This window comes from Rhinolophus ferrumequinum, chromosome X (genome assembly GCF_004115265.2).
Source record: "Rhinolophus ferrumequinum isolate MPI-CBG mRhiFer1 chromosome X, mRhiFer1_v1.p, whole genome shotgun sequence".
Classification (NCBI taxonomy): domain Eukaryota; kingdom Metazoa; phylum Chordata; class Mammalia; order Chiroptera; family Rhinolophidae; genus Rhinolophus; species Rhinolophus ferrumequinum.
Genome location: NC_046284.1, coordinates 123,619,107 through 123,640,365, shown reverse-complemented (window position 1 = coordinate 123,640,365; position 21,259 = coordinate 123,619,107). Strand labels below are relative to the sequence as shown.

The 21,259-nt window shown below is 45.3% G+C and overlaps 1 protein-coding gene across 1 annotated transcript; it reads right to left on the bottom strand.

Annotated features, from left to right (window-relative positions):
• Positions 1 to 251: 251 nt before the first annotated feature.
• Positions 252 to 19,746, bottom strand: ARSL (arylsulfatase L). Its single transcript, XM_033117869.1, has 11 exons — positions 19,447 to 19,746; positions 14,342 to 14,386; positions 13,387 to 13,551; positions 12,587 to 12,708; positions 11,650 to 11,772; positions 9,809 to 10,232; positions 8,391 to 8,527; positions 5,574 to 5,708; positions 4,355 to 4,517; positions 1,872 to 1,993; positions 252 to 1,246 (listed from the first exon to the last, which is right to left on the bottom strand). The coding sequence occupies exons 2-11, from the start codon at positions 14,362 to 14,364 to the stop codon at positions 888 to 890; spliced, it is 1,773 nt and encodes a 590-aa protein (XP_032973760.1). The 5' UTR covers positions 14,365 to 14,386; positions 19,447 to 19,746; the 3' UTR covers positions 252 to 887.
• Positions 19,747 to 21,259: the final 1,513 nt, after the last annotated feature.

Here is a 21,259-nt window from a genome sequence, read left to right as displayed (position 1 = left end):
CAGAGGGACGACCGTGTGAGGACACGGGAAGCAGACGGCCGTCCACACGCCCAGGAGGGAGGCCTCAGGGGGGACCAGCCCTGGGACACCTGGACCTCAGGCTCCAGCCTCCAGGACTGGGAGAGAGAAATGTCTGTTGTTTGCCCAGGCTGGGGTCCTCTGTTACGGCCTGCCCTACCACTAAGTGTGTGTGTGTGTGTGTGTGTGTGTGTGTGTGTGTGTGTGTGTATTGTGTAGGGACAGAGCGGGTTGGGGGCAAGGGTCTGGTATAGAATCTCCATCTCACTCTCCTGCTGGTACCCCGTCCTGGGCAGATCAAGTGCAAAGCCAGGGGCAAGGGAGCTGGACATGCAGTGATGTCCTAACAGAGAGCGAGCAAGAATGTTGAGTATCCAGCACGTGTCCCAAATTCTGAGTTTGCCCAGATCATTAGGGACTATCACTTGGAAATAGTTCCCACTGGAAACATGCCCTGTCCTCGTCTGTTGAAAATGATGAACCCATGCGTTTTAACATGGTCCCAGTCATGCTGTATCAGGACCCGTTAGTCCCCTTGGTGTCTGCCAATGCCTATAACATAGAAACTGCTTCCCTCGTGGGTTGGGCACTCTGTGGGGACAGAACAGCCTTTGCCAGGTGGGAATGGGGGGCTTTGACAAGAAACCCCACTTCCCTGCTGTGTGGCCCGGCCGGCCGGTCCATAGTGCATTTTATTTAATGGCATTTGGACATGACGGCTGCTTCTTTGTCCCTTTGTCTTTAGAACTGGCAGAATGATTCAATGCCGCACAAATGGATGACTGAAGTTCACAGTGGAGTTTTATTTCCCCCCCAGTGAGTCAAATCCAGACCTCAGGGACCCCGTGTCCCCGTTTCCCAGTCGGTGACTACTGTGAGTCGCTTTCCTGGTCGCACCAGCAGAGGGGAAACGGGCCGCAGCAGGGCTGCAGCCATGGCTTCCAGCTGTTGTCCGACCCGTCCAGCTGCAGCGGAACCAGGCTGAGTGTCCGGCGGTGCTCCTTCACTGCCTGAGCCACTCTCTCCATCACCTCATAGAACAAGGGCTCTGTGGCGGGCGTGAGCGCGTGGGCCTCCGAAGGGTCTCTCGAGAGGTCAAAAAGCAAAGGCGGCTCATGATGGATCACCTTGTCCCCAGAGCAGGGGCACACCATCTTCCCGTAGCAGGCACCGGCTCCGTCTGGGTGGAACCGCGGGGTCACGTAGTGGACCTTCCATACAGCTCCTCCTGGGAAGGCGAGAACCGCCGGGGGTTGGCACAGAGAAAGAGGACGCTCGGCTCAAGGGCAGTGTGGGTCCCAGTGGCCAGAAGCGAATGTCCATCGAGTGATGAATGGACGGACACAGTGGGGCCCATCCACACAGTAGAGTATCGGTGTGAAAATTCTAGACCCCCAATGGGATGGTGATAAGAGGTGGGGAAGTGCTTAGGGTGAGATGAGGTCATGAGGGCAGGGCCCCCACGATGCAATCAGTGTCCTTAGAAGAAGGGGTACAGAGCAGAGCCATCTCTCCTCCGAGGGAGGACCCCCAGGAGAGGGCTGTCACCAGGACCCATCCTTTTCCAATGAAGATGAAATTGTGGCATTAAGCTAAGGTGGTTAAGGCACGGGGAAAGCAAGCTAGATTGAGAGAGCAGACCTGCAAAGTAAGAGACAGGCCGCAACGTGCGTGCGTGTGTGTGTGTGTGTGTGTGTGTGTGTGTGTGTGTGACAGAAGTTGCACTTCACATCACTGTGGGAGGCAGAGAAGCATAGAAAATCCCCCAAGGTATGCCGAAACCGTAGGAATAACTCCTTTCCCAGGTGAGATGATTGACAGCTGGAAGGGGCTCCATCACCCAGCCTACTCACTGTCCCTTTGGTGCCACCGGACTGCGTGCAGTAAGTTCTCACAGTAATGCAGTAGGAACTCATGGTCTGAGTGCTGCGCTTTGCCCAGCAGCAACGGTAGCAGGTCCCGGCCATCGATCACCCTGCAGATGGGAACACGGAGTCAGGCTGGAACATGGCACGAGTGAGCATTCAAGCTTAGGCAACGTACCCACCTGCAGACATTGCCTAAAAGCTCCTTGAGGACCAGCCTGTTCAGCTTAAGTGACTGTCCACCCAAGCTTGGTATGGATGTGAAAATAAGCTACCGAATCATTGGAACGTCGTTTTGCTCTCGTACCGGGGAGGGCTTTAGCCATTCTGGAATCTGGGTCCCCTTCGATGGGACTTTGAGCCATTTCGTTGTCTGCAGAGTGTGGGGCACCGGCGTTGCTTCTTCTCTTCCCCACTCACCAAAGAGTGTCCAGGGCGCAGGTGTTGACATTCCAGTGCCATTGCTGCCACCCTTCTCAGGACACAGCCTACATCCATGCGTTTGATGGGTAGCCACAGACCTTCCCACACGGTTTATTTCCCAGTTACACGGTCACTTGCTCCAGGATGGGAAACGTGTCCGTGATTCCGTGTTACTTTGTTCCTCGCCCACCACTCACTACGTGGAAATCCTGTGCTACAAATACGCGTCAATGACACTGGATCCCTAACTTTGTGCACCGTCGGATGGCAGCGAAACGCCTCCATGGGAAACTGCGGTGACCCTTTCTAATGTTCCTGAAATTAGTTTTGAACACTTTTCAGGATCTGGTGTGTCAAAATTCAATCATAAATACCGATGATACATTTTTTTTACAGTTGCCCACAGAGTTGTGATGAAAAAAATAAAAGAATATATATTGTATATACAATGTATAATACATTATTAGGTATTATACATATACAATACATATATATGTATTAATATATTGTATGTAATATAGATATATGCTGCATATATATTTATATTATTTTATTATATATTTATGTATGTAATATATATAATGTAATAAAGTATATGTGTGTATATACATATATACATATCATTTCACTTCCAAATACATATATTTGTATACACACACATATGTATGCATTTATTATAAATCATGTTGATATATATCTATAAAACCAATCAACACCATGTGGCTGAATTTATTTTACTTTTTAGTGAAACACATTTGCAGGATACCGGACAGACAAATTTTCATTTTTAAAACACATGAAATATTATAAATTAAATTTAAAAAACAGCCAATTAGGGGGGAAAAATAAACGCAGCCACCAGAGATATGAAATCCAATGAGAGAAAACAGGACAATGTAAAGGTGTGAAATGTTCAAATGATATATTCAACCTCTCTAATGAGAAGCAATGGAAATTACAGCACACACGTGCACAATTCACACAGATAATAAACCACATATGCACATGCATAATTTAAATTTAGTTCTCTGAGTTTTAAAAATAGACACCTATGGATGGTAGCAATTTCTACAAAACAATTTGACAAAATGTCTGAAGAGATCTAGCTATAAACAGCCGCACTCTTTAAACGAGAGATTCAACTTCTAGGGGTTTTTACTAAGGACATAATTATGACGGAGTAAATGACAAAACACTATTAAAAAAAAAAAAAGGAAACAAGGCTAATGGGGTGACAGCTTCCCATAAGAGGGTGGTTGAAAGAAAATACCATGAATCCATTAAATTTCTTGTCTACTCACAAAGATTTATATATATATATATTTATATGCATATAAATATATATAAACATATAAAGATTTATATATATAAATATATAAAGGTTTATATATATATATAAGTATATACACATAATAGATAAGTACATACAAATAATATGTAATAATGGTGTAAAAAAGTGTATATACATTTTAAGAAAGGAAAAAACTTAAAATTACGCTGATGGGAACCACTTTGATCACCTCTTGTAATTGCAGAAGTCAAACGTGACTTGTATTCATCTTTTGTTATCCGTGTATATTGAGTATTACAATTTTAATAACAGTTTTTTCCTTTCTTAAAGTGTGTATACATTTATTGCACCCTGTGTATATATAAAGACTATATAAAATAAATATGTATAATATATATGTAACATACACATATTCATCTCTAGGCTGTTTAGATTATGATATTGTTTTACTTTCTATTTTTCCCCCAAATTTTCTATCTGTTTTTAAGACCAGAAAAACTGGAATCATATAAAAAGTTTGGACCACACTGGATCAAAAAGTAATTTCTTGTGATAAATTGCTAGATTTTTCCCATGACAATCGCCCTTAGAATGAAATGGGCCCGACTTAAGAATCAGGAAAAGGGAAATAAGGCATTCTCTGTCTCCAGAGATTGATTTCATGGATGCTTTATGCCCTGCGAAGGTGACAGTGACAATTCCTGTACATGTTTGTCTCTATGCAAAACGGAATTGCTTTCCTTGGGCTGTTGTCTACCTGTCTTGGGGCACCTGGCCGCCCGCCAGCTGCACCACCGTGGGGAAGACATCCATCAGGCTGGTGGGCTCCTGGATCACTCGGCCGGCCGGGAGCACCCCAGGCCAGCAGACGATTCCCGGGACTCGGATCCCACCTTCCCAGCCGCCCATGCCTTTGCCACCTGGGTTTAAACAAGAACAGAAAAGAATGTGATTAAAAACCAGAAATGCTTGCTTCTCATAGATGATTTAAACTTTCTACTTGTTTTTAACTTTGCAAGACATCAAATCATGATGTGTCTGTCATCAATAAAATCCTAGTTTGAATGTAAGTGGCCACCACAGATGGCCGATTTCCCGAATGCACTACCCAAACGTGACGTGCAAACCTGAGTCTGTCAGCAGGTGGGTGGATAAACAGAATGTGCTCCATCCAAACAATGAAATACTGCTGAGCCATTAAAAAAGGAGGAAGCGCAGAAACAGGCTACACCATGGATGAACCCAGAAAACATCATTCTGAGTGAAAAGGTAGTTGCAAAGGACCCCATGTCGTATGATTCCATTTACATGAAAGGTTCGAATGGGGAAACAATGAAGAGAGACAAGTAGTTGCTGAAGGTGGGTGCAATGACTAGTAACTGCAAACGGATGTCTGCGTTTCTTTTCAAGGTGATGGAAATGGTCTAAAATCAAGTAGCGGTGATGGTCAAACATTCTGTGAATATACTGAAAAACAGTGAGTTGTGCAAAAAAGAAAAATTCACATCGGAGCTTGGCAAATGGTACTTTCTGCCCTTGATTAAAGAAGCCGCCTTGGGTCAGTAGCATTCTCTCTGTCTTTGGATTAATTTTTTTTTTCAATTATGTATTTTTGTTTTCAGCTATAGTTGACATTCCATATTATTTCATGTTGATTTCAGAGTGCATAGTGGTTAGACATGTATATAACTTACTAAGTGATTCCCCCAATAAGTCTAGTCTCCACCTGGCACTCTACAGAGTTATAATATTATGGACTATATTCCCTGTGCTGTACTTCACATCCCCGTGACTATTTCGTAACTGTCCATTTGTACTTCCTAATCCTTCCCCTTTCTCACCCAGCCACCCACCACCCTCCCCTCTGGTGACCAACCCTTCCCCGTGTCTCTTGAGGTGGATGGCCCCATTCCAGCAGTAAGGGTTGGGAATTACAGGGAAGACCGTAGACACAACTCTGGGACTGTCGCGCTTACCTCGATAGATCCCGTTCCAGCCACCATACTGCTTGTTTCCCAGTTGAGACTCTAAAGATCCTCCATGATCTGACGTGAAATAAACGAGGGTCCTATTGGTGAGACCTTCTGTGTCCAAAGAGTCAAGGACCCTTCCTGCAAGAAATCGGTGTGTTTGAGCCCGTCCACCTGGATGGCTACCTTACACCAGACTTTCAGGCTGTCCTGTAGTGTTTCGGAACCCTTCAAACGAGTCTTGCATGTTACGGCGTAATGGAAATGACTGGCAGAATTGTACTACTCTGAACACCCGCCATCTAAGATGGATACATAACTTTATGGCCCAGTCTCTTTCCAAAATGTTTCAGGCAACCTGCAAGGGTATATGCTACAAAGGACAAAATAGTAAAAAGGTTAAAATTGAGACAAAAGAAGATTAGAGAGAAAATAGAAAAAGAAAAAAAGGATAGGTTCCAGGCAGGTTTAGGAAGGAGGCTGAAAATGCCATTGGACAATGTATGTGCCTCGGTGAACAAAAGTCCCCCTTGGTGCTTCTAAGTTTCCTAGAGTTCTGAAATTAAGTAGTGGTAATGGTCAAAAGTTCTGTAACAATACCAAAAAACAGTTAATCGTGCAAAAGAAAATAGATTTCTGCACCCCCATATTCACTGAAGCAACATTTACAATAGCCAAGACGTGGAAACAACCTAAGTGTCCATTGGTGGAGAGATGAATAAAGAAAAGGTGGTATGTCCACACCATGAAATATTATTTAGCCATGAAATATAATATTTAGCCATGACAAGGAATTTCTTGTCACTTCTGGCAACATGGATGGACCCACAGGGTATTATGCTCACTGAAATAAGTCAGACAGAGAAAGACAAATATCATATGATCTCACTTAATGGAAAATCAAAACCAAACAATCTTATACAAACAGAGAAGAGTGAGGGCTGCCAGCGGTGGGGGATGGGGGAATTAGGCGAAGGTGGTCAAAAGGTACAAATGAAAAACAAAACAAAACAAAAAAAACTGTATTTCTTTTTGGTTTGATCTTGCTTTTTTTTTTTTTTATACAGTCTGAAAATCTCTGCATTTTAATCAGTGTGTTAGACCACTTAAGTGGGAGACCATCGTCCAAACAGTTAGCTTTAAATCAAGCACCTCACTCTGTGTTTTTCCTTTTGGTTCCATCCATTCGTGGGCCATTTTATTCCTCCTTAGTTGTTTTCTTTTGGACAAGGAGTTTTAAATGTGTGGGTAAATTTCCCTCCCCCTTAATTGATAGCTTTTATTTTTTGGAATAGGTCTAGGTTTATGGATAAGCTGATCAGTGTTCTAATCGGTGAGCCAATATTGATCCACTATATTAACTAAATTCACACGTAACGTTAGGGTTCATGCTTAGTTTTGTGCATCGTAAGGGTTTTGATAAATGCGTGGCGTCCTGTATCCACCATTATGGTATTGTATAGAATAGTTTTCCTTCCCTAAAAATCCCTTTTCTTCTACCTACTCACATCCTGATAATAATTTTCACGAAAAAAATATCATACAGTTGCTTGACTGAGTTTTAAATTGGGACAGAAAAAGTGAATACATTGAAAAGATTCTTTAAGCGAAGTGATGAGTTCCTTAGTTGATGAAATTAGGGGTTTCTTAACTCTGTCTTGTAAAATTTCCAGTCTTTTTCATTCAATAAATACTAATTACATACATCTGCACATTTATTCACTTGAAATATTTTTTTCCCCAAATTGGGACATTGTGAATGTAATTTTAAAAACACAATATTTGATATCACATTAAATACCCCATATTTTCCATGATTTTTAATCTTTTCCACCGTACTGGCAGTGATGAGTAAATTTGCCCTTCCCTGGTGGAAGTGATGTGAAATAAATCATTGCACAAAAGTCTTCCAACTTCCACTATTTTTTCTCAACAATTCATCCAAATCACGTGTCTTACTCCAAGATGATGTTTTCAGAAGATTTAAAAGAGCACATGTCCATCTATAATCTCTGATTACAATTATTCTGTAGCTCCCGACCCTCTCAGCCCAACACCACATGAACAAAAGAAATGGAGTAAGGATGTACCTGGTGATACGAGGTCTGACAATTAAGTTTGTGAACTTGTTGCTATGATGTTGCTAACCTTTTTTGATATCGGAGGGATTATTCATTATGAATTTGTACCAACTGGACAAAAACTTAACCAAGTTGACTCTTTGGAAGTGCTGAAAAGGCTGCGTGAAAAAGGTTAGACGACCTGAACTTTTCACCAACAATTCATGGCTCTTGCATCACGACAATGCACCAGCTCACACGGCACTGTCTGTGAGGGAGTTTTTAGCCAGTAAACAAATAACTGTATTGGAACACCCTCCCTACTCACTTGATCTGTCCCCCAATGGCTTCTTTCTTTGCCTAAAGATAAAGGAAATATTGAAAGGAAGACATTTTGATGACATTCAGGACATCAAGGGTAATACAACAGCTCTGATGGCCATTCCAGAAAAAAAGAGTTCCAAAATTGCTTTGAAGGGTGGACTAGGCACTGGCATCGGTGCATAGCTTCCCAAGGGGAGTACTTCAAAGGTGACTGTACTTTCAGCAATGAGGTGTGTAGCACTTTTTCTAGGGTGAGTTTGCAAATGTCATTGTCTGATCTGGTACTTTAGACCCTTAACTTTAGACCCTTAGCGAGATTGCGATACCAGCACTGTCCCTGCTATCTTTAATCTGGACTAGTCTCCCCTTCTCACTCTTCATTTCTTTTCCTCCTGCTGGATGAGGGACCATCACGTTTTTAGCTGGAAGAAGCACTTACCCACCATCCAGTCCATTTCCTCCACGTTGTCCCCGTAGAGCCCATGGAGACTTGCACCGAGGAACTTCTCAGTAGTGACAAGAGGTGTGTGGACGTGTAGAAAGGAGACAAAGAGGAGGAAAGGTCTTTGCTTGTTTCTAAAATTAAATACGGGGCTGGAGTTATTATTATTATTAATTATTATTGTCAAAACAGAGATGGAGGTCCCAGTGCTACAAAACAGAGATCTAAATTGTCATGTCCTTAGTCAAATATTGGTCTTTGCTACTCAACCCACCAGGAGCAGATGTGTAAAAGTTGTTCAAAAGGTGACTCTTGTGTTTGAGAATCTTTAATGGAATGATGTTTTCCTTTTACCGTCTTGAAAAATCCACGCTGATTTTGTACATCTTTTTCCCTAAACGGTATTATTTTCTAACTCTACGTGCTTCTGACGACTGAAAGTAAGAGAATACCAAGTGAGTGTCATTTATTGATGCAATCATTTCAGTATATAGTTCCACCTCGAGACGTAGCTTATGGGATAAGTGATATTGCACCTTCAGTTTTCTTTATAACGGGTCTCAAGCAATGAACTTTAAGACATGAAATTGGGATGGAAAAACACGTGTTAAAAATGATGTATATTCGGTTATTATATCCAGTTTGGTGCCCCCCTAGCTAGGCATTGCCTCATCTTCACCTTTCTCTGTGTGATTTTTATGGTCTAATCTATGTATATTTTATACATTTAAATTCTCATTTAATAGAATTTAATTCTAATTCGTATAATCAAGAAGGGACTTAGACGTAATCGGGCTCCCCTCTTTTAATCTGCAAGCTAATCATCAGCTTCATGCGTGACCCATGTCAGGCAATTCTTTCAAGAACTCTGTCGGAATGTTCTAGAACATGATCCTAACCTCATCGCCACCAGGTAAGGTGGGGGTTGGTGGTGTCACCCACTTGACTGGAACATTCTTGGAGAGCTTGGAACAGTTTCTATTTAGTGTCGCTTTTCATCATGTCCCTCTTGGTTTGACAGAGTAAGTCCCCTCGTCACTCAAATTTACATCGAATCTGAAGTTAACAGCAAAGCATCTCATCCTGATAATAGAGGTTTAAAACTACTTAGAATTTACTGTGAAGATTCTTGAGGTGATTCATGTTGATGTATTAGTTAAATATAGCCCTGCGGTGCTAATGGATTGGGACTGGCCCCCACGTAGGAAGAGGCAGCTGCAAACTTGTGGTCCCTAGTTTCAATGCACACGACCAAGGTGGGCTCAGCTACACATCGTCCATGGCCCATTTTACCAAAAACGTCTTTCTGGGCTACGGCCATGTCACCATTCGAATACCCGTTACAGAAGACTAATCTGAATGCATTTTCATCGTGAAACAGAGGCCTCGGGTGACGCTGGCCCTTTGACACCCACCTTCTGACAAAGGACGAGACCTCCTTGAGAAAGCGAGACGTCGTCCTCTGGAAGTGCATGGGCTGCTCAGTGATGCTGTGATTTCTCATCAGAAAACAGTCCGCATGAACAATCAGAGGGCTGACGAAGTACGAGGTCGTCAAGAGCAAGATGGCCACCATGGTCGACCCGATGACCGGCGTCCACGAGATGGACAGGAGGCGGGTGAGTTTCCCAGCGGTAAGCGTGAGGGCAGCAAAAGCCACGATGTGAAAGCACAAGTTGAGTTTGCGCTCCAGGCCCGCACGCTTCTCCGACATGTCCCACTGGGCACAATCTCCCATCAAAGAGAACGGCATTCCGTAGAAATGGTCGAATCCGTGGTGGAGTGGATGGTGACAGTGATCGTCGGAGGACTCACAGTTGAGACCCAGATGCCATTTTCCTGAAAGGCAAAGACATAGGTCACGGTGACAGTTGGCTGCACATCCATCCCTTGGGAGGTAGGTATGGCGTGCGTGTCATGTTCCAGGCACATCGCTGGAATGGGGTGGGGATGCACGGAGATGCTGGTAGTGTGTGATGGGCTCCACAGCCTGGTCTCTTTGTTTCAGGGAAATGGGACCCTTTGTGGCAGCGCCACGTGGTGTATTGTTTCCTGTGCTATAGTCTCAAATTACCATAACTTGATTGCTTATGTTCAGTAATTTATGTTCTCACAGTCATAGAGACCAGGAGTGTGCCATCATGGTATTCCAGGGCCACGCTCCCCCGGAGGCTCCAGGGGACGGTCCCTCCTGCCTCTTCCAGCTCCTGGGGGCTCCAGGCGTCCCTGGACTGGTGGCTGCCTCCTTCTGGACTGGTGGCTGCCTCCTGGAACTTTGCAGGTTCCAGGGTTCAGGACCTGATATCTTCGATACCCATTATTGACTCCACTCTACACCTGATTTTGCAGCAATCTACAGCAGAGATTAGGGAAGGCTCAGCGTCATCAGATTGCTCCCCAAAACTCAATCTGATAGAATCAGGATGGGCAAAAGTTTTCCTGACCTTGGAATTATCCCTCATTTTGCCAATCCACCAGAATGCTGGCGAAGGTCGTGCTGGATTTTACAGAATCCACCTTTAACGTTCAACCAATGTAAGATGCTTTAGCTTTTGGGCCGTCATCATGCACTGGAGTGTTGCTGAAGAGATCTGTGTGCTTTCACCCCCATGGCGTTTGTCATCCAGAAAACGTCATGTGATTTCCCAAGGGATATCCTGCTCTTCTGTCTTAAAAAAATGATAATGAAGAGTCTTTTGGGTTTTATATTGAGGGTAACAGCTAGTTTTGCTCTTGGTGGCCAATACATCGTACTGTGAATAAAAGTGATTAACGTGGAAATGATGACAACTTGGTCTCCTCTCAAGACACGCTTGCCCTTAATGTTATTTCATTGTATGTGTGCCATGGCACACTGACATATAGAAACATAAACATGCTATTTATAGAAGCAGCGAAGGGAGTACTAAGCCTTACAGTCCGTCACATTTCTACTCAGAAAAGAGAGAAAACAGCATTATGAAAAGAGTCGGCAATTTGCTAAAATTAGATAAAAGTGTTCCTTTTTTTTTTTTTATCATGGTGCATCAGCAAATTGTGTGAAATACCCACTATTTCATTAAGCTGCGATTTCTTGAGCATTGCTTTGTACCAAGCAGCCTGGGTTGGAACGTGCTTCCTGCACGTCCATCATTCCTGGAGCTTTCTGTCTGGTGGAAAAATCCCACTGCATCACACCCACTTCACTTCCAAACCTTGTGGTTGAATAGAATCGCCACAGACAAGTAATGGTTTGAAAGCTTTGAAATGTACGTACCTATCAGTCCAGTGGCATAGCCTTTATCCTGTAATATTTTCGCAAAAGTTGTCTCGTTTGTCGGAAAGCCTCCCGACGCTGCAGTCCACTGGAGAACTCGATAACCGTTGCTGGAAACCATACCTTCGATCAATCAGTTTCAAAGAAATGTTACCACCACACACTGATTTTTATCATTCTTATGCCTTGTAAATTTAGAAGGCTTGGTGCAAACTCTCCATGAGCCAAAATTAAATCGACAATTTACGTCTGACACGGCTTTGCTTCGGGGATCGCATTTTCGGCAGCAAATAAAAGGATTGAAAGAGTTCGTGAGAAGACTTGCTATCCTGTTGTGTGAAGGTTATAAACAAAAAGAGACTTAACTACAGAGGGAGGGTGAGTTAACAGTGGTTTTATGATTTCACCAAACGCTCGGATATAATCCAAAGGTTCTGTGACTTGTCTGCACGTTTTTACACGGTTGGGAACACAATGAAAAAAGAAGGACATTGCCTGACCTGTGAAATGATCCGACATTTACATTCCAGTGTTCATAAATACAGTTTTAGTGGGACACGGCCATGCCGTGTGTGCACGTATTGTCTACAGAGGCTTTCAGGTTACAACACATGCGAGTACTGGGTCCAGAGATTTGTATGGGCCTCAAAGCCGCGAGGATTGACTGTCTTGCCCTTTCCAGAAAATGTCTATCAACTCCTTCCTTACACAATCGTCCACATTAGAGGACATGACCAACTAGGTAAACCCCTGCCTGTCTCACCGCAGTATCTATGGGGCCGTATGACTTACTGACTCCAATCTGATGGATAAAACTATGGGAGACTTAGACCAGCCCCTTCCCCTGGGCCTGGGGAACCCACACTTTAGTGTGTGTATTAGGGGAGCAGAAGGGAGAATGTCCAGCATCCCAGGTGGACAGAAGGAAGACACACACCTGATCGGATGGGGTACCTGCCCGTGAGGAAGGCAGCCCTGCTGGGCGTGCACACAGAAGCCGCCGCGATGTGTTGGGTGAGCCTGATGCCTCGGGCTGCCAGGCGGTCGATATTTGGAGTCCTGTGGAGCGGAAGAACGATCATAGTTATTTATCCCTTAACACACACAGGCCTTTCTCTATGTGCAACTACGTACGCACAGGGGATCTGCCAGTCCTCGTTTAAATCCATCCATCAAAGCATTCTCAGATGAATGAGCAAAAGGCAATGGGGAGAAACTCAAGGGCGTTCTGAACGGTTCAAGAAATGATCGCGTGATCCAAGATCATTTGCTGGGCTTGTGCAACAGGTCCTGAGATGGGTCTGCAAGTGCAGTTAGAATGTGACCCAGGAGACGAGCTCATGCTGCGGGAGGCAGACCTGCAAGGACAGCAGCGCACGCCGTCTCTTGGGGTGACGACAGGCTGGAATTGTCTGTGTGGATTTGAGCCTTCTTGGCTTGACAGATGGAGGGTCTGCAGAGCCAGGTAAGCTTTGGCCTTGGGCTTACACCCAACAGTGTTGGGAAGAACTGTACTAATGGCAATCATCGTTTTTTAAAAATGAAATCATTGCTGACACGTGGGATAGATTTGCGCTGGGGTTCCTGCTGGCATGGGGAGAAGGCACGACGAGGGCTGTGGGCAGAAAGGAGCTGTACAGCGTTCTGTGAAAGCTTGGATGGCACCTCTCAGGGGCTAGATGCATTGCGAGTTGTCTGTGCATGGGGACAACCCCCGAGCCACGAGCAACCGCTTGCCTGATGGTGGCGTTGCCGTAGCAGCCGATGTCTGCAATGCCGAGGTCATCAGCCATGAGAAGCAGGATGTTGGGACGGGAGCCAGTCAAATCGCTGCACGCAGAGGGCCTCACGCCCAGGAGGAACGCAGCGGCTGTCACAGCCAGCCAGCTCCTGAAAGACAAGCTGCCCAAAGAACGCTTCATGCCGCGCTCCCTTTCGTTCACTGTCCTTTCTCTACGTGGGCACCACGGTCACTATTTTAGGGCACTTTGATATGATTGCCCCCTTGCCAGAGTGGGAGGACGACTGTTAGAATTTGATTTTTTTTCAGTGTTTTGTTTGTTTGTTTGTTTTTAAGGAGGGCACACCTCTCACAGTGGCCCACGTGGGAATCGAACCGGCAACTTTGGTGTTTATCCACACCACGCTCTAACCGACTGAGCTAACCGGCCACCCGCGATTTTTTCTTTTTTCCAGTTAGAAACAACTGATGCTCTTACGTGTGCTGCCCAGGGTGTGCATATAAACACCAGGACGGTAGTGTCCTAACCCCCAGGGTCATGCAATTAAGGTGTGACCTGCATCTCTGGGGATGCTGTGTAATAGGGACTCCCTGGAAAAGCACACACCCTCCTAGCCCATGGCAGGGCTTGGCGCCCATCTGGATGGGCAAGAGTGAGATGTAGTTCCTTCTGAAAATGTCTGGGACAACCCCAGGTAAGGAGCATGAATATGTCTACTAGGTTGGTGCAAAAGTAATTGAAGTTTTTGCAATTATTTTTCATCTTGTAAACCGCAATTCCTTTCGCATCAACCTAATAGTAACTTTGAGAGCCATGCCTAGTTCCCGTGACTCGTACCCAGGGACTAGTGGAGGAAGACCAGTCGGCTATCAGTACATTCTCAGGAACCGACATGCAGAAATGCAGAGGCAGACGCAGAGGGCTGACAACTGTGCAGACGCCTATCTTACCAAGCATGTTCCAGACGGCCCATGTCTTCTCTATCCTTTTAGTTCCTGGAAGAAACAAACAGGTCCGTAATCACATGCGAGGTCTGACAATTATGTTCTCGAGCTTGTTGCAATGCTGTTGCTAACCTATTTTGATATCAGGGGGATTATTCATGATGAATTTGTACCAACTGGACAAACGGTTAGCCAAGTTGGCTAGTTGGAAGTGCTGAGGCTGCGTGAAAATGTTAGATGAAAACGACCTAAACTTTTCACCAACAATTCATGGCTCTTTATCACGACAATGCACCAGCTCACAGGGCACTGTCTGGGAGGGAGTTTTTAGCCAGTAAACAAATAACTGTATTGGAACACCCTCCCTACTCACCTGATCTGGCCCCCAATGACTTCTTTCTTTACCTGAAGGTAAAGGAAATACTGAAAGGAAGACATTTTGATGACATTCAGGACATCAAGGGTAATATGATGACAGCTCTGATGGCCATTCCAGAAAAAGAGCTCCCAAATGGCTTTGAAGGGTGGACTAGGTGCTGGCATCGGTGCACAGCTTCCCAAGGGGAGTGAGTGCTTCACAGGTGACCGTAGTGATATCCAGCAATGAGGGATGTAGCACTTTTTCTAGGGTGAGTTCGCGAACTTCATTGTCCGACCTCGTAGGCAGCAGACAATGTCCTCATGCACTAAGTAAAGTAGTAAGTATGTGACAAAAGGGACACTTTGATTGCCTCTTGATGTGATCAAGAAAACCTTGAAATGACCACTAAAAACTCATAAAAGGACACGCTACCCTACCGAACAGGCTTTAAACATGCTGGACGGAATGTGTGTCTGTCAAGGGCTACAGGGTCAATATTCGGGGCTTTTCTGCCCAGGGGGCCCTTGTTGCTTCTTCTCCATGCTGCTTGTGAAAGCTGGGAAACGCACAAACGAATCGGCATTGCCGTTTTCCAATAAACCTTCCTTTACGAAAACTGGTGGGGCTTGTGCTCAGACCATCAATTTTTGATCCCTCAGAGAGAAGGTACAAGTATAAAAGAAAGAAGATGCAAAATTAAGCGACAAGAATAGTGATCGGAAATAGTATCCGACAGGTATTGATTTTTCATTGCTCTGAAATGCATGGCACACCACTTACCGCCTTGACCGTTTTTTAAGTGTTCATTTCAGTGACATTCAGTGTTGGGTGACCATCACCGCCATCCGTCTCCAGAACTGTTTTGCATCTTGCAAAAGGGAACATCTGCCCCCATTAAACACTCACATTTCCCCTCCTGCTGGCACCAACCCTTCTACTCTCTGTCTCTATGAATGTGTGACTCTGGGGACCTCATGTAAGTGGAATCGTGCAGACTTTGCCCTTTTGGGACCAGCTTAGTGCGCTGACCATCATGTCTCCAAGGTTCACCTATGCTGGAGCATCTGTCAGAACTGTGTTGCTTTTTGGGGCTGAATAATATTCCACTGGACGAATGGACCTCAAGTTGTTTAGGTCGCATGTATTTTAAACGAAAGGGGTAAGAGTCAGGAGGTAGTGGGTGGCATGCTAGAACCTGCGTAAAACAAGAAGAGAGGGCGAGACATATGTGTTTGAAGAGAGGTCAGGTTCCGCAGTGGGGGCGCGTCTGAGCCAGGGGACATCCAGCCCTGTTGTACGCGTCACCCTCTGCCATCTGAGCTGTTCCCTGGGGCGGTGCAGACTGGCTCTGCCTGGCTGTGTATGCAGTGGAGTGGACCGCTGGATGGAGGGTGCCCCCCTTTGAGAAGAGGTACCCCGCTGTGCTTCCATCCTTGTCTTCTGAACCAGCCTGATGTCTCCTCGTGCTTCACATTCTCTGGACGTCAGCCCTTGGCCACCAGATGGTGGGGGTTCATTCCCAAGCTGCCCAAACATTGTGGGTGGTTTTTCACACCTTCTGAAGCCGTGCTCTCCTCCGTTTAGGGACAGAATGATGAGCCTGTGGTCAGCCTGAGAGCCGTGCGTGCAGCTGGGACAGGGCACAGCTTGGCAAGAAGAGCCCAGCGCACAGGTGTACTAGGTGGACTGTGTGTGTCACTGCAAGCACAGCCGGGAAAGCTCTGATAGGTGGGGTCACTCACGACGAGCCCCGACGTAGCTGGGCCCAATCTAGTGACACAGCGTGGGCTGTCCATTCACTTTGCATGTGTCAGGGACGCATGTGCCTGACGTGTGAGCTGTCCAGTGTGGGGCCCAGTTTTTGCTTCTGGAAGGTTATGTATCCATGGCTGGTTTCATGCATGGTGATGGTGGCTGTCTGTTTTCTGTATCACCCCCAGTGCATGGGTGACATCACAGTTCATCTTGCCGTTGTGCGTTCTGTGGGTTTGGACAAGTGGACGACAATGCGTGTCTGATGCGTGTCCACATGTCACACGCTAAAATACTCTGTGCTCCCGCTGTTCGTCCCTCTCTCCTAATGCCTGGCAACCGTGGATCCTTTGACGGACACCATAGTTTTGCCTCTTCCAGAATTTCCTAGAGTTGGAACCCTGCAGTGGGCAGATTGTGGATGAAAGCCGTGCACTTCTGTGATGGAGGCTGGACCTCGGACAATACTGCACCACCGACTTGTTTCTACAAGGGGACGGTTCGGGTGGCGTGTTGAAAAATGAGCAGAGGAGGACACGTCTCCTTTTCACACCACGAACCCACCCTATGTTTCCCTTGCTCCTTTTTTGCAATTTTTTTTGGGGGGCTACAAATATTAAATCATGACCTGTTATGGAGTCTGTATGAATGTTTTAATTTATATATATTTCTATAGGATATACTGTGTTCTACATTGTAGAATACACAGGACACATGTATTGTATGTTATGAATCTATAACATACGATAAGGTAGATATGATTTTTCCTTTGTATTTATCTTAACTTTTTTTTCAGGAAAAGCACATCATGGGGTGTTTCTGATTTTTCTGGGGAAGGTGTTTGGTTATTGTTGCATCGTTCGGGTTAGAGATAAGTCTCCACATATGACACTCAATCATGATTGAAAAGTCGTGAGGTTTAATTCCATCAAATCGTTGGCCTACCTCTTACACGGTACATTCTATCTATTTAGCTACCCCAAAGGAGCCCATTTTAACCATCCAATGGAGTCAGGAATTCATTTCTTACAATGCTGCATACTTTGTTTCGGATTGGCTCGTTGGTACCAGACAAAACATTCCATAAGAAAAATACAGAAAAAGAGCAGAGAGTAGGATGGTGGCTCCCAGGGGTGAGGGAGGGTGGTGATGGGAGAATCGGGGACATGTTGTTTACGGGTGCAAACGTGCAAGGACAAGATGAATAAGGTCTGCAGATCTAACGCACGGCCTACAGATTGCAGTCACCCACCTGTATTGTCAACCACAGAGTTGCCAAGAGACTAGATGGTATTTGTTCTCAGCACACACACAGAATAAACAGTAAGTCTGTTGCATGACAAAGGTGTTTGCCGAAGCAACTGTTGCAATCATCTTGGAAAACATGAATGTGTCAAAGCAGCATTTTGTATAATCAAATGTATACAGTGTTATTTGCCAATTATATCTCAATTGAAAAAAGATACATGGATGGGCACCCAGGCTGCCTCCACACCTTGGCCACTGTAAACAATGCTGCAGTGAACATATGGGTGTGCATATCCCCTCGAAGTTGCATTTGGGTTTCTTCAGATAAATACCCAGAAGTGGGATTGCTGGGTCCTTCATTGTCTCTTGTTATATATAGCCTTTGTTTTAGTCTATTTTGTCTGGTATAAGTATTGCTACCCCAGCTTTCTTTTTTTCATTTTCATTTTTATGAAATCCCTTTACTTGTGTGTCTTTCCATCTGAAGTGAGTCTCTTGTAGGCAGCATATGTAAGGGTCTTGTTGTCTTATCCATTCAGCTTCCCTATCTTTTGATTGGAGTATTTAATCCATTTACGTTTAAAAGAATTGTTAATAACTGTGTAGTTGCTGCCATTTTATTATTATTCATATTTTGGGTTTTTTTTCTTCTTAAAGAAGTCCCTTGAACATTTCTTGTAAGAGTGGTTTGGTGGTGATGAACTCCTTTAGCTTCTTGTCTGACAGTGGATGAACAGATAGAAAAGAAGGGGCTCAAATATACAATGGAATATTGCTCGGCTGTAAAAAAGAATGAAATCTTGCCATTTGTGACAACATGGATGGACCTGGAGGGTATTGTGCTGAGTGTCGTATATCAGACAGAGAGAGACAAATGCCATATGAAGTCACCTATATGTGGAATCTAAAGGACAAAATAAACAAGTGAAACAGCAACAGACTCATAGCTACAGAGAAGACTTTGATGGTTGCCAGACGGGAAGGGGTTGAGGAAATGGGTGTAAAGGGGAAAAGATTAAGAAGCACAATTGGTACAATTGGCAGTTACAAAATAGTCACGGGGACGTAAAACACAGCACAGGGAATATAGTCAATAATATGGTCATAACTGTGTATGGTGCCAGGTGGGGACTAAGCTAGTCAGGGGGATCACTGCCTAAATTATATAAATGTCTGACCACTATGCTGTACACCTCACACTAATATAATATTGCATGTCAACTGTCACTGAAAAGTTTAAAAAAAAATCATTAAAAAATAAAAATAAAGGGACCTGTTAAAAAAAAAATACAGAAAAAGAGAAAGAAAAGACCTCCAATGAAGTACAACTCATCATTTACCCTTTGCCTCCCCTGCCGGAGAGAAGGAATTGGCTGTGTCCAGACAGCTGTCCAGACCAGGGCAGCCAGCCCGCCTGCACCACTACGTTTGGCTGTGCCCCCAACACATTTCCTTTGTAGTCTCCAACATCTCCTCAAAATCCAGTGCACAGGCTCTCAAGTCTGTAAAGACCACACGCAGTTAGGTTTTCTCCCTCTAAACCCTTCCTCTGCCTGATGCCACGCTGCATTTCTTTTAGCGATCATCCAGGGACCAACTCGGTTACGGTGATTTCTCTTCACATCTCCTTCTTACGATTTCTTGTAAACCGCTGCCGGAAGATGCAGGGTGCCCCGTCATTGAGGACAGCTGCCTGGTGTGCCTGGATGGGCGTGATCCCCTCAGCAGTCACCCAAGAAAAGCCACTTACCTGAATGACCGTGCTGTCAGGGCTGCGCTGGCTGGAGGTCAGTGTGTGGCGGCTTCTGCAAGGGAAGAAACGTCTTGTCCTTGCCAGGAGACGGGCCGGGCTGGCTCTGAGCCACAGTGTCTCTGGCCGGTGCACGCATGTGCACAGCTCATTCACTCTTGAAATCCACAATGGTGCACTCAAGCCAAGCTAGGTTGTCCAGAAAATAAACAGGGAGCTCCCCTGCCCCCACTACGCCCACCCCAGGTTTCTGCTCGCAGCGCCGTTCCAGCTCTCCGCCCAGGACGTGGTCTGCATGTGTTTACGAAATGTATCCCTTGCAGGAGAACGCCACCCAGCTCTTCCTCAAACAGTGACTCCTTTATTTAGAAGTTGGCGGAAGTTCTCCAGCCCTTTCCCCAAGTCAAAGGAATATTGTCTGGCTTTCCTTCAACCCAGGAAGCCGTTGCCCTGAAAATTTCAGCTGCCCCTCCCCACCTCCGTCCCCTCTGACACCGGCCTTAGAAATAATGACAGCAGTCAGTATACACATATGACACATATATAGAAACTCATTTCGGGCGATGTATCAACATGTGTGTTTTTTTTTTTTTCACTTGCTAAGCAGTTCCTTTTTTTTTTTTTTCATATGGTAGCGGAACCTATATTTCAGGCAACATCAGAGGTAAAAATCGTTCTTTGCCAAGATTCGGTGTTTGTCCAAAGAAGCAGCAATTTCTGCCTGCGTCTCGGTGTTGAATCACGTGAAGACGTTTATCGGAAAGCCCCTCTTGCATGTTCACACTGCCTGCCCTGGATGTTGCCTGATTTTGATTTCGGACCCAACATGACCACTGACCCTGTTGTAGCCGCAAAATTCCTTTATGGATCTAACAAACGAACGCAATGAAGCGTGGGGGCCATTTCTTTAGGGATACCTGCTACTCTGTGCCAGGTCTACGGAATGGGATCGCGAAGCGGGGAGGCCGTCAAGAACCTGGCAATTCTTGTTTGCATCAGTTCAGACAAACAGGAAGACATCTCAGGAGTCCATACCGAAACCCACCCCTGGCCTCCACCCACCAGCTGCCACCGGAATGACATCACTCCCACTTTGGACAAGCAAAACTGCCTCCACACTTTGCTGAATGCCACACGGGGGCAAAATCGCCCTGGGCGAGAATCCTGGTGCACAGCTCATTCACTCTTGAAATCCACTATAGTCCACAATCCTGGTGGTCAAGTCATTTATAGATGGCTGGAGAACACTGAATTTCCATCCACCACGGCTGGCGGTCCGATCTCAGCTCCGTGTTTTTTTTCTCAGGCTTCCTCAGACCTGAGCTGGTGGCAGAATGAAGGTCTGAGCCCTGACAGCTGGACTCTAGACTTAGAACTTTCTGCGTTTATCTTTATCTTTCCTCCTTCCCTCCCTTTTTCCTCCTCCCCTTTCCTCCTCTTCTACTTCTCCTTTTTGTCGTCCTGTTTGTACTGGCTTTATCCTGGGTTGTAGTTTAAAGTTTTACTGTTAAGGATTGTAAAGGGAATACCGCTTTCTGAGTAAGAATTCTCTTCCTCCGGTCAGCCAGCCCTCCTCATTTCCCTTGCACAGGCAACGCTCGGATGTTTTCGTGGAGACTGAAAGTTTTCTATGGGTCACACACAAGAAGACAATCTTGAAATCCACCTTCCTAAAGCACTGAGCTCAACTCTTATGTTATTGAGAGAGAGAGAGAGAGAGAGAGAGAGAGAGAGAGAGAGAGAGAGAGAGAGAGAGAGAGAATGCCTGTCAGGGAAAAATGAATGGTTTGTTCCCATAAGGAAATGTCTTATA